Genomic DNA, 14,114 nt, shown 5'->3' with positions numbered 1-14,114 from the left:
TAAATAATCTCCATTCACTTTGTGAAACATCCTCATTTGTCGCCAAAGGAAAAACACAGCCATTAAGTTGTCTTCAGTGTTTTATTTGGACCAGACTTAAATTAAAAAAAAGGTCCTTTCTGAGGTTCTTGTCCTGTGAAAGAGACAGTCCCCTGAGCAGCAGAACTAACGATGCCTGGGCTCTGACAGCATATCCAACACTCGAGACACCCCAGTGTGGCACAAAGGATGAATTTAAAAGAGAGAAATTCCCACAGCCAGAACATTCATAATATCTCTCCTGCATGAATTCTCTGGTGTCTAAAAAGACTTCAATTCACATTTGAGCTCTTCCTTCAGTGGAAGTACTAAGTGCTTCTCTTGGCTAGCCAGCCTCCTGCACTCACGAAGCTGCTGGGAGCACAGTATGCTAAAAGCCTCAACCCCTTTCACTTGTGCTGGAAATGAACCAAATATTAAAAAGATGGAGGAAGGAAAAAATGAAATATTATGACTCAATTAAAAAATGAAGCATTCCACAAACCCCCACATGTGTGGAGCAGGGTATCAGTGTGCTGGATCCAGAGATACTGCGAGACGCATGTGGGCTCAGAATTTAATTCATTTAGTCATCACTTTTACACTAGTTCTTTGACTATTTTTACTTTAAAAGCTCTTTGAACCACTTTTTATATTTGAGAGGACAGAAATCCAAGATAGCAAAGTAAGATAAGAAATAATATTAATTTTTAACTTGCATTCCTATCCTGTTCAGTTCTAAGAAAGAGCATTTCCTACCATCTGTGCCCAGGAGACAATCCATTATCAGGTGCAAGCAGACAATCCTGGGTTTGCTTCTCAGCTTTGTTAAGAGGAAATTAACTGCAACAACTCTTCTGATGCAGTGCAAGTCCAGACAGTCCTGCTTGAGCCAGAGAAAACAGCTCTGGCAGCACACAGGATTGTTTCCTTGGAACTGACCTTCCAAAACATCCCCAATTCTGAAGGAGGTTTTCACTGCACAAGTAAATCCACCTTTACCATTTCACTGCCTTTTCAATTTACATCAGAAGCCATCTGAATGACGCTTCTACATAATGGTGTTCACCACTCCAACTCTATTTGCAAGTAAAAGGGAAAAGTGTTAGGCAAGGGATGTTCTATTTAATAATCATCACTCAAAAGAAACTTAGAGGCAAAAATATGCTGCATTCTGTCCCCAGTTTTTAGTGAAGCTTGCTTGTCCAGGAGGATGCACTAATGCATCCCCTCTTTCACTGGCTTCCTGTGGATTTTGCAAAATGATCTCATTTCATCTGCACTCCACCTTTTAAAAATATTCTCTCTTCTGCAATTCTCTTCCCTGGAGAAAGGAGACACTTGCATTTGTATTCTTCTTCACCTGAGCTGGGAGCATTATCTACATTAGTGTGTCTCAGAGGTCACAAGCAGGACAGGCACTATTGTTCTAAGTGCTGTCCACACACACTGTAAGACAATCCCTGTCCTAGACAGCTTACAACCCAACTGGGCAGCTGCAATATTAGTTCTGCTTTATGGATAAGGAGCTACACTAGAGCTTAGGAGACCTGCCCATTGTCCAAACATGTGTAGGACAGAGGGGATATTGAATTCAGAGCTTCTAAAACTTTGGGTCAGGCTATCAAATATAGGTACTTCAGGATAAATCCCACTTGGATCCCAGTGTGCCCAAACAGGTCACTTAAATACCATTGTAAATCCAGCCCCTAAATTTGGGATCATCCTAGTGTTTGGACACTGGGTGACAGGACAGCTTTTACTAGGGGCACAGTGATAAGGAATATTTCCAAGGCCTCCCAGAAAGGTGAAGAAGGAAGGATAAGCACTGCGTAACATATGCTAATTCATGTACACTGGGAAATAGGTTGAGAAAGTGAGACACAAGATGCTCAACATCTCAAAACAAGTCTCTAGATAAGAAACTGGATGGCAGCTTTATCTACCCTTGTTATGGAAAGGCCCATGAATTTCAGAGCTGTCTGCCTGAAGATGTGTGCTGTTTGTACAGTTCTCTTCCATGCTTCCAAGTCCGGGCTATTAATCCTCTCATTTCTGCTCTTATTAATTCCCCAATTAAAAAAAAAATGGATATAGAAAGGGATAAATACAATGTTGGTGGGGCAAAGCTGAGATCAGCCCTCTGGGACAGGGTTAACTCCAGCTCCAGGGAGCTTTACAGAGCACAGCCTCAGCTGAGTGAAGCTGTCATGGGGTATTTTGGGGGTGTGTGTCCACAGGGCACTTGGGATGAGTGACTGCCATCACTCTTCCAAACTTGTCAGGCAATCTGGAAAACAAAGTCCCCTACCACCTCCAGCTAAAGAGACATGTACAGAACACACCCACAGGCAACCTTCATAATTTTCAGGCTTTTTATATCAAAAGGCATTCAGTACCCAGAGTGAGGCTTTTAGCTCTACTGCACTAAGTCTCCTCAGATAAAGCTCTGTTTAATACACTGAGGCAAGGACTGTGGCTTTCTGATTATGTTACAAACACTCCCATCTTAGCTGCATTCACAGCTGGGAATCCATTTAAACCCAGATCCCAGCAAAACCAACATTCCCTAAAACAAGATGGAAACACACCCAGTTTGTCTTTATGGGACAGTTTTTAACCTCATCTCCTGGTCACTGCATGCATCCAGTCTCCCATAAAGGGAGGCAGAAACCTGAGGGCTCAGTCAGATGCAGAAGAATTGCTTTCAATAAATTCACTAATTTTGTGCTATTTTTTTAAAAAGCCATAAAATCATATACCAGAAATAAAGGGACCCCACAGACCTCAACTCAATGCCCACCCTACCTATTTCCTGTTTGAAAATCACTTATTTACATTGTCACGCTCTAAGGATGCCCTATCCCTGTACCCAAATAAGAAATAAAGCAGCAGAAATCCAAGTGCATGCTTTGCCATAAAAATCAGAAGTATGTCTGGTGAATGATGCTGTGCATTTGTAAATACCTCCCCACGAGGAACACTGCAGCAGGTTTATATCATTTTAAATACGCACTGTCTTTTAGTCTCTGGTGTATGCAGTAGCCTGTGGAAGCTTAGTGATAAAGCTTCCTATAATTGTCAGATTTCCTCCAGGCAGGCACCAATGTTTCCTCATGTGTGGCTAATGGTTTGTGGAATTAACATGGCTGTTTATTGTTGTGCTGCACAGAAGGAGAAGTGGCAGACAGGCCCATGTCTGAACTTCCCACTGCAGGCAAGGATCTGACAGTGTGCTTTTACTGCACAATAACCACAGAAAAGACACCAAAACCATTTTAATTCCTGTATGGTCATTTACTCTTCTATAACTATCTTTGAAAGGAATGCAGAATGCTTTCAAATGGAGGGAAACAGCTCCATTTTCCGGTCAGGGAAACAGACACAGAAAGGCAAGTGTTCTGCAGCTGACACCAAAAGCACAATCCTCTGAAATCTCCTGGCCTCAGATGACAAGCTCATCACCAAGGCAAGTCTCCAGCTTCTAGATATGACTGTTAAATTGCAAAAGCATCCATTTATCTTTTACTAAATCCTTCTGTTTTAGCACAGTACCTCTCTAACCAAACAGCTCTCCCTGGATAAAATATCTATGTGTGTACATGTCTGCTTTTCCCCACCAATCTGGATATATTGTTTGAGTTTATATATAAAAAACTTGCCACATTTTTAACGATGACAGCATGTTTAGTGATGCGTAGCATCGAAGCAGACACTCCTTATTTCAGGCAGCAACATATGGAAGCAGAGACAAGCTGTGTACCTGAATCAGTGCTAGGACTTTATCCTGTACTATAGTGGGGGGGTTGTTCTTGGGTGAGATGATTTTCACCAGAACGCCATCGATGAAGTCGCGGTTTGCCACCAAGACGTGGAAGCGATGGCCACAGTTCTTCACACAGGTCTCCAACACCTACACACACAAAGAAAACCCAGCATTCATTGTTGGAGCAAAGCTTGATCTCACACACACCGCCTGAGTTTTAAATTTATTTTAGATTTTTTGATGGGAGAGTGAGAAGATAGAGGGGAGAACACAGTTATACTCTTACTACTTCTTTTCTTCCCCAGTTTTGCCAAAAAACTTCTCTACACACAGAATCAGCTGTACCTCACCCACTGTTAACATATTGGGCATTTTTGTGATCCACCTTTCCTGTTTTCAAGGTAAAGAAATAGAAAGTTTCTTCGTCTTCAAAGCAGAACTTTCCAGCCAGAGCAGCTGAACAGCCAAGTACTCAGCAGCCCATCAGGAGCAGGTAAGACAGAGGACATCCTGTCACAGTGAGATATTATCGTGCTGCGCCACTCCACCATTTTCTGTGTGCCTGGAACACAGCTGGACCCAGTTGCTCCGAGCTATAAGCCATGTTTTAGAGTTGGGAATTCAGGTGAATGATCTTCACTCATTCAAAACACTCCCCTGTGAATGCTCTGACAGGTTATACTTTGACACATTTTCCCCCTGCAACCTAGCTGGAGGCACCTTCCACTTGCCATTCAACTGCCATGGAAGAACAGCTGTTGATTTCTCTCTGAAGAACATGATTAGCATGGAGATAAATCCAACGCGTCACTTCTCCTTACAGCCATGCCTAATAACCACTGCGACTCTGTACTGAGGAATCTGTAATTACTCTCCTCCTTCAGCTACTTTCATCAGCCATGATGACACGGGCTCATTCCTGATGGATTTTGCTCTTTCCTGCACAACGGATAATCTCATGGTTTGGACTTTGGTAATCTGTCAAAATGACAATCCAGGATAGGAAATGGCAAGAAGACAAAAAGTACAGCTACGCCTCGTCAGGGAGATGCAACAAGAGCTCTGTGAAAGAATCATGCAGATCACCTCCCCACAGCAGGATAACTCGATCTAGTTACTGCCAGAGGCAGCCCAGCACCCCACTCAGGAGGGCTGCACTACCCAGGAAACTTCCAGCTAAAGCCATCAGCAGGAAAGGTCACTGCTAAATTATCCCGCACCTAAGCAGTGCTGTCTAAATGCACAGAATATAATTTACACTTTATTGAGTGAAATTAGATCAGCATAAATTAATGCGTTGTCTCCTACAGAGATTCATTCACAAGGGAAATTGTGCATCAGCTACTTATGAAGCTGAAAATATGGCAAGTTCATCATCCTCACTTGCAGATACGTCCACAGCTGTTGCCTTGGAGTGGAGGAATGGCTGGACACAGGGAAATGAGAGTAGAAAGGAAAACCTCAAAGAGTAACAGACCCATTTTAGCCACTTTAACTCTCCTCAGTCAGTACTTGGGATGAATAAGAGCCACGAAAAGAAGCAGAAATCAATTGAGTTGGAAAACCGCTATGCAAAGCTTCCAGCAGCTCTCCCCAAGGAAGTGAGGAGGCAATTGGAGAGAAGAAAAGGGCAGAGCAGTGGCTGTTAAAGGAAATAGTGTGTACATTCAAGAGAGTGCCAGGAAGAGGAAAATGACAAAAGGGTTCTGCCCTTTGAAGCATTCCAGCCTGCCCCCACTCACCGTCAGCGCCAGCATGACCTCTCTGTAATTTTTGTTTCCATTCAGCCTCTTCTTCAGTGCTCGAATGGCATCCTTGGGCCTGAAGGGGAAACACACCATTTTAACAGACAGCTCAGACAGGCTTTTCACATCCCATAAACTGTGGGAAATGAATCCTTTGCCATTTCCAGCTGGACATAAGCATGTAGATTAACTTCAGATCATCTGACTACAACCAAACCAGGGTCATGGAGAAATATGTGAGGAGACAAAGTACCACAGAAATCAAGACTGGAGGAATGCCCTAAGTCTCCAAAAATCCAGTCTGCTGAATAGGCAGGGAAGACTGACAGCCACTCTGACAAGCCCAGGGAATAAGAGCAGTGATCAGTTCTCCTGCAGACTGCAAGCAGCAAAGCTTTCTGGTGCTGGAGGTGTGTCAAAAAAGCTGTCTACACAAACAGCTGAAATGAAAGGCACTGCAAAGAGATACACCTGCTGAAAAACAAAGGTGGCACCCTCTCCAAAAAGTTTTTCATGCCAGCCCTCCCAAGCAGAGACTGACCACAGAAAATATCACAGAATCATTTGGGTTGGAAAGGCCCTCTTAGATCATTGAGTGCAACCATTAACTCACCACTAAGCCCACCACTATAATATGTCCCAAAATGCCACATCCACATGTTTTTTGAATGCTTCCAGGAATGGTGGTTCCACCACTTCCCTGGGCAGCCTGACCCAGTGCCTGACCACCCTTTCAGTGAAGAATTTTTTCCTAATACATCATCTAAATAAGTTGCTCTCCTGGCACAACTTGATGCCATTTCCTCTCATCCTGAATCCTACAGGTACTGCATCATACAGTATTTTCTGAGAGCAGGAAAACCAAGCAACTGATCTGCAAACTGCATTCAAACCATAAGCATCTGTCCCCAGCCTCACTGCACCTCCTCACATGCTGAGTACAACCAGAAGAAGATTGTGATCAGGGACCTTTCCAAGTCTGCTGAAATGGCACATACCCTTCCTCTGTCTCGTTGATAATGTCACAGATCTCCATGTTAAGTGTCCAGTCTTCACTCTGCAAAGAGCCATCTGTGGCCTTTTCTGTAAAGTAAAGAAAAATAAATCTTTTCACATCTTCCTGATTAGGTCTATACCTCAATCCATCTTCAGTTACTCCAAGCTGAAACTATTCAGTAACAGACAGAAAAAAACAAATCCCTGCTGACAGTAAACAATGTCAATCCTTCCATCCTGGTTTTAGGGATCAGCATAGAGGTTTCCAGACAGAATCAATTATCCCTCCAGCCCACATAGATGGGCTGTTCTTCAAAGACTCCTGAATTCCTGGGAGAGTAGGAAAATGTCAGCTAATTCCAATTTAATCTCTTCAGATGCTGCATTGCTGGCAAGTTATGAGCTAGGAAAATATCCCCCCAAACCAGCATGACCTCTTCCCTGTTTCAGCAGATAATACCTCCACATAAATTGAGGGAGGAAAAATAGCAACCTGGAGGCAGAATTCAAGGAATTTCAGCACAAAAAGACCCACCAGCATGTGAAAACATTTAGCACATAACAGTTCAGGTCATGATATCTGTCCCATGCTATGTCCCTCTCCATGCTGGGGCTCTGTACACACCTCCCAAGCTCTGCCTTCCTCCCAAATCTTCCCTCACTATTTGTGTGGCAGGTTAAGTCACTCTGGCATCACTCAATTCCCGGGGAAGGATGACCTATAGCACTGTGACAGTGGCAGATGCCAACTGTTGGCAGTTTAATTTATAGACATCTGCAGGAGTAGCATAACCATAACTTGTAGTAATCAGTTGACAAGAACTATTTCCTCCTTGGGATTTCCTCCTAAATCAATATAGTTCTGTCTAGCAGTGCCTGGAACATCCCTGGAATTTTTCACACTCCTCACTTAAAGCATGCAAATCCTATCTGCTACCCACATGCAGGAATGATGTTAAGTTGAACATAAAAGCCTGTCACTAGGAAGATGTAAAAAGGGAACCTTTGAGCCAAGCATGACCTTCTCTAAATTACTCTGGGTTTTTCTACAGATCCCTGGCATTCAGTGCTGGAAGGCAAAGAGGGTAAGCAAACCCACATTTAAACATTTCAAAGTAGAAACAAAACCACAGGTACCATCTTCTCCAAATATCCTTCTGTCTACATCTAACCCAAATCTGTACCCCAAGACACGGCAGATTTTGTTTAGAAAGACCAGGCTCCAAGGACTTCACACATCTCTTTTTGTTTACCAACAGTGGGTTTTTTCCTATTAATATTTCCATTACTGTGACTGAGGATACAAATGCCCACAGGCCGTAATTATGGGATATTGTTTGGAGAAAGACTGTGCCTGGGTAATTCAAGTTTCAGTGACTTGTCTACACCAAAATCGTTGTTAAAGCAGCTCCACCAAGAAGCAGTTTGAAACAAACCAGACTGCTATGCAAAACCCCAGAAGGGAGAGCTGAACAGAAAAGAACCACGGAAAAGAAGATTATGGAACAGGAAAATATTTGTTACAGACCTCACTTCTCATTCTGAGAAGCAGCACTGCAGTGTACCCACAGGGGAGGGAATGGAGGCTGAAAATCTCCCAGCTGGATCTTTTTTCAGCCATCACCACCTCATGGTAAAGTTTACTTTGGTCAATGAAAATTCTTTATGCTTGAGAGATGCACATCTTCCATAATGTCCATTAAATGCTAGACAGGTTACTGAGAATTTTTAATTTACTGTATTTACAGTGCAGGCAGAGCTGTTTAATGTTTTCTAGGATACAGGAATTTATCTTTGTGCAAAGCTACTTGTAAGAATCACTTCTGTTAGTTGCTTTGTGTTTTTACAGTCTACATAAGGTTTTATTGCTACAGAATGTAATCTGCCTTCACCTCCATATAGTCCTTATTGCTTAGGAAAACATTTTATTTAACATTAGGAAAAAACCCTTAACAGTCAGAGATAAAAAAAAAAAAAATAAAAAATCACTACATCTGATCTGCTAGAGAAGGTGATCCCCAGAGCTGCAAAGGATTTACAAGCCAAATGCTCCAAAATAAGAATTGTGCCTTAAAGAGAGAGTATTCCCTAAACTGGGCACATCATTTGTTTCCTTAATCTTAAGCTATATTAAGAAATTTGTGTGTTCTTGACAGTATTTGGCATCAGGCAGCAACTTAGCAATGTTCAGTCTCTCTGGTCTGCTATAATCACTTTTTTTATATGATTTTGGGAAATGCTGATCCTGCACGAAGTTGTGCTGGCAGCCAATTCACTCGCTGGTCTTGTAAAACCCACGGAGTTAAGGTGTATTTTGACAAAATGTGGATATGGCAGCACTCCCTAGGTAAAAAAAAAGTGATATTTTGAAGATAGCAGAGTGAAGAGATGCTGCTGCAGCACTGTACAGAGGTTAGCACTAGAATGCTCATCTGTGGTCCCTGATAACCTTGGTAATATTCCCTTTTTTGAGATACTCCAGGGGAAACAAAATCCCCTTTCTCCCAAAAAACTTGGTTACTACATTTTTATTTTTGCATTTCTGCACACACAGCTGAGACTGTGTGGGTTTAAGACATAACAGTTCCCTTCTTGAGAAATAGTTCTTTTCCCCTTGGGTAATTTTTAATTCGAGTAAGAGTCAGAAGCTAATTTTAGTCTCTTCTTCAGCAACAGAGAGCACACGAGCACTTGTCATCTGGAGTTGTGTGTCCTTTGTAGGGTGTGTGACCCAGATTTGCTGCTGCAGTGCTCTCTCAGCTGTACAAAGGAGTTCACTGGCTGCAGAGAAGGTTTGGGTGGGATTTGCCTGAAGAGCTGCATTGTGCTGCAACGAATTGAAAGCCTGCAGAGTTCTTCTAGAACCAAAACACAGCAGGTTGTAATTCTGGATTTCTAGTGAAACAGCTCTGCCTGCACTCAGCTGTAAGAGAATCCCCACACAACATAGCCTAAATGCAGGAAATTAAAAATACTCAATAACCTGTCCAGTATTTCATGGACACTTTGGAAGGCTCCTCCTCAAACAGCACCCAGATACAGCTGACAAGATTAAACAGATCTTGGAAACTAAGACAGGACAGCAGAGGAATGGCACACAAATGATGCAAATCCCCTTTGAAAGAGTAATCAGTTCCTCACCCTCTTTCACACCCATTAAAAGGCATCAGTTCATTCACACATGAACTCTGGAATGTGACCAAAGGATTCCAGGGTGCAGTAAGAAATGTTAAGAGGGAAGGTGATGAGGAGGAGTTTGCCCTGAACTGAAGAGTTTATGGTACAGTTTAATTGCATCACGGAAGGGCTGGCAGCTCCCAGCCTGGTGCCAATGGCTCCTTGCACAGCTCCTGACTCAGGAACAGCTCTGAGCACTGGGATAATGCTGGGTTTGTGTCTCACACAGAGACATGATACCACCAGTGAGATTATCAGAAAGTCTCTCTCTGAAACAAGATGCTATCAGTTCCCACCACGTGCCCCAAATTAAAGCATAAATGTTCTGGTGGGAAGAAAGACAATCTGGCACTCCACGCCTGACACGCAGCAGACCTGGGGCACTGCATATGCACACACAGCATCAGCTTATCTGTAGTCTGTGAGGAAAAGGAGAAAAAATGGTGCTATTTTTCTCATTCACACCTTCCCTCTGAGATCCAACTCTTGTGGTCGCATTTCCACGCTCTGCCAAACGGCAATATCAGCATTTCCCTGCTCATGCTGAAATCCTGTATAATTTACAGCACCCAGAGGGTTCAGCAGTGTAAAGTTCCCAGTACAAACAGTCTCTGTGCACACACCCCCAGCCAAGCCTCTGCCCAAACAACCTGCTCCGACCTGAGATGTCACCACGAGGAAACCAGGTCAGAAATTCCTGTACAATCACAAACAGGTTACACAGGGCAGGGCAAGGCAGCAATTAACTTCTAAATGCAGGAAGAAAACAGAAGGACTTTTATCACCCATCCTGAAACCAAGTCAAAAGCGACCTCACAGAGGAACACTAACACTGGTTATCCTCAAGAAGCTCCTCTCTGCTCTCTTCAATCCACACTACTGCTCCATGTGCATGTTTGTACAGCTGAGATTGGAATTCTGACTGCTGGAAGCACTGAGAGCAGCTATTCCAGCCTGAATGATGACAAGACCAGGGTAAAAATCTCTCCAAAAGTCCATTTATAAGTACCAGTAAATCTTTATGGTGCTGCAGAATGGTCTTGGGAGAAAAGGCAAAAGGGAAAGTTAAATGTGGCACTTGCTAGAAATAACATTAAATGGAAAGAGCACAACTGCAGTTTTCTGTTTGAATATCAGAATCTCATGAATGAACAGATCTTTTTTCAGAGAACTCACAGTTTTCTCTCTTGGGTCTTCTCCAGATGTTGCTTCAGAGACTCTCAATTCATACATTTGGGACGAACTACACACACAAAATCACCTTCTATTTATGCAAGAGACATGCACACCAGTGCAATGTGTTAGAGAGATCCAAAACCAAGAAAGCTCCAAGTCCACACTTCTCTCCTTCCCTCCAACAGTGTTTGGTGTTCAAATAGCATAAAACATCTTAGGGTTTGTGGTTGTTTTTTCTTTTTTGCTTGCAAGTTCATAAGATTGCAGATCTTAGATCTTTGTCTTGTCTCTTAACAGTCCACCTGCCTACCAGCTGTGCTCCACCACTGAAATTAGCAAATCAAACAGCCAGATATGTTATATTTCACTCTGCATAATAAGGATCAGAAGGAGCCACAGTATCAGCAGGTTTTTGCTTCCATCCTGCTGGTTCCCCTCCCTTCAATGCAGCGTTGCTCTCTCAGAAGCAAGGGGCATCCACTGAGGGTAAAAGCAAAAAGCTTTTACAGACTGGGCTTCCAGGAAAATAGCAAGAGTTTTGCAAGGCAATGCAAACCAGACAAGATTGCTCCAATGAATGGGACAATGACATCTCTGGGCTGTAGCCTATAGGGCTGTTTTACACTTTAAAGCACCATTACATTTTGTGACTGCAGTTGTGTCTCTCGGATTCAATCATCAATGACCCCCACAGCACCATCAATAAGATTCAGAGAAAGACCATACAGAGGCCATGGAAACATATTTTAGCTGTCCAAGCAAAATGGAGATAAGACCAAAGACCCCCAGCACTCACAAAGCTGCTGAGTTCAAGGCATTTCACTTGGGAGACAGAGACACTCAAATAACACACTTGGATACTCCTGGACCCAACAGTCTATTCTTGTTTCTCTATATTTGCTTTTAAAAAGACAGTCACGGCCACTTAGACATTATGGTAACCAACAGGAGGATTGCTCCTTTTTATCAAAATGCTCCTATTAAAATATAAATGTGACTCATTCAAAATTCAAGATCAAAACTCAACTCAGGAGTGACTTACTCATAAAACCCTGCCAGCTTCTTTGTTAGAGCGCGCAGCTCCAAGAGCATTTTTCAATTAGCCACCTCACTGCTCCAAGTCCTTTTTCTACATTCCTTATTTCACACTGCTCTGAAAATGCTGAGCTTCACACTTCCAAGGAAAAAGCCAGTCAGCTAGAACAAACGGGCTCAATCTGAACGGCAAAGCACTACAGAAAACGTGATTTGGGTTGGACTGCTGCAGCACCGGCCACCACTTGTCATGACCACTGTGCTTTTTCACTTGGTTTTTAGCTATGTTCACACTAAAACTCTTTGGGATCAAATCATTTATCTTCCATTCATTGTTTTGCCAAAGTTGCTGGTGCTGAATAAATGAATAGTTGGCAATGGCTGCAGAGTCTATGTTAAAATAAAATAAAGAGACTCTGTGGACAGGCACATGTGCAATCCTAAAGAGTATTTAGCTCGAGTGCTGTTGGAAGACACAGCAGTAAACTGGGAACTGTCATTTTCTCCAATTAACTTTCAGGTTTTCTTCTTTTTGAAGGTGCCACCCAAATGCCAAACTTCCTCCAACCTGCTTTCCAGATCACACGTACCTGCAATCATGAATATATAGTACATAATTACTGTGCCTTTTTAAGGACCTCATGGTACTCACAGTCATGCTACAACATTCTTGTGATTTAGATATGCTGCAGAAAAAAACATCACCCACAAATTCAGCCTCTCAGGTGCAGGAAACTCCAGGTGATTAACTGAGCACAGCTGCACTGCAGGTTCAGAAGCAGAGCAAGGTGAACGGATTAATACATATTAAATAAATATTAACAGCTGTACAACAAAGAAGACTTTTCTTTCATACTCAGATCAGAGCTTCACCTGAACAAAAAGAAAACCAAAACAGAAAGCCTTATACTAATATCAGAGCAGGGAAGGGAGCATATCAGCATGGCTCACTTAGTTTATCTCATCTCAAAGGTCTTGACACATTTGCAGGGTGTAAAACCAGTCAGACCTTCCCATCTGCAATTGTATTGCACAAGAAAGGCCTGGCAGGACAACCTGGTCCAGGCAGCTTCTGTACTCAGATGTCTCTCATCTCAGGCATAAATGGTAGTTTAGTCACAGTCCTTAAAAGCATTTGGAAGCTGGATCCCAAGCAGAACGGTGTGTTTCTATACAATAAAGACTTTTGTTATGAATCTTCTCCCTGAAGTTCCCCCATCAGCAGAAATTGTTGCTGCTGACAGCAAACTGCACTGAATGACATGTGTATGCGAGTTGCTCTCTTCCAAAACAGATGGCAGAGAGACACTACTGCTTCTTTAAAACACAGTGAAATCCATCTGACTTCTCAATTCTACACAGCTTTAGAAACAAAGCACAGAAAGCCACCTTCCTCCCATGCCTTGACACTCATCAGAGCTCACATGTTGACCCATGTACTGTAAATAGCCGTCCTTCAGAGCGAGGTCACACACAAGCAGCTCCCAGCTCATCAAGCCATTTGCATGATTCAGAGACACTTTTCCCCAAAATTCAGCCTTCACTGCACGTTTCCTCATCTCTTTTAGCAGTGACCTTGGGTAGATTCCCACCTCGCTGCCAACCCACGCTTTTCAGATGATGGTGCTACTTTCTGATTGACAAACAGGGACCCGCTCACGTCAGGAATCGATACGCCCAAGCCTTCAATCAGAAATGTCAAAGCAGTTTTAAAATCTGCACCCTGTATTAATGGATTTTAATGGATTTGAATGGAGATGTTTGATTTACAGTAGGGGAGCAAAAAATCAATGATCCTTTATGACATGTCACATCTCGTGACAGTGTCCCCTTGTCCTGTTGTGTCGGGGGGATGATGACTTGCCACTTCACAGACATCTGTGATCTATTAGGCAACACTTCCAGCAGTTTAATATTATCCCACTCGGAGTGTCCATCTTTCTTCTCTGAATGAGAGGCATGAAAGCATAAATTAAAATCTCCTGGGTGATGAAATGGTCTCCTTCAGATTTGCCTTTTCTAAATTTAACTGCGACTGCTGCGACGTGTCCGTACGATTCTGTGTGGGAGAATTTATCAGCGCGGTGTGGTTTTAACAGGTCAGCGCATCAGGATGGGTACCCAAATCTCCTCCTCCTTTGAACACTGTCCAGCAGCCAGTGCTTTATAACAAGATCATCGACATTTGGTCATTTCCACAG

At 42.9% G+C, this 14,114-nt stretch overlaps 1 protein-coding gene across 3 annotated transcripts in view; it reads right to left on the bottom strand.

Moving 5' to 3' along the window:
- The window catches only part of TOM1L2 (target of myb1 like 2 membrane trafficking protein), a 56,943-nt gene that overhangs the window by 31,480 nt on the left and 11,349 nt on the right, over nt 1-14,114 (bottom strand). For all 3 annotated transcript variants that reach the window (XM_041462359.1, XM_041462360.1, XM_041462361.1), the window contains exons 2-4: nt 6,528-6,612; nt 5,527-5,605; nt 3,782-3,931 (exon numbers count right to left, since the gene is read on the bottom strand). In XM_041462359.1, coding sequence (XP_041318293.1) covers nt 3,782-3,931; nt 5,527-5,605; nt 6,528-6,612 — 314 coding nt within the window. The remainder of the gene's footprint in view (nt 1-3,781; nt 3,932-5,526; nt 5,606-6,527; nt 6,613-14,114) is intronic.

Source organism: Pyrgilauda ruficollis, unplaced genomic scaffold, assembly GCF_017590135.1.
Source record: "Pyrgilauda ruficollis isolate IOZ18807 unplaced genomic scaffold, ASM1759013v1 scaffold16, whole genome shotgun sequence".
Taxonomy (NCBI): Eukaryota; Metazoa; Chordata; class Aves; order Passeriformes; family Passeridae; genus Pyrgilauda; species Pyrgilauda ruficollis.
The sequence above is the reverse complement of the archived record's forward strand: the minus strand, read 5'-3'. Positions and strand labels throughout refer to the sequence as shown.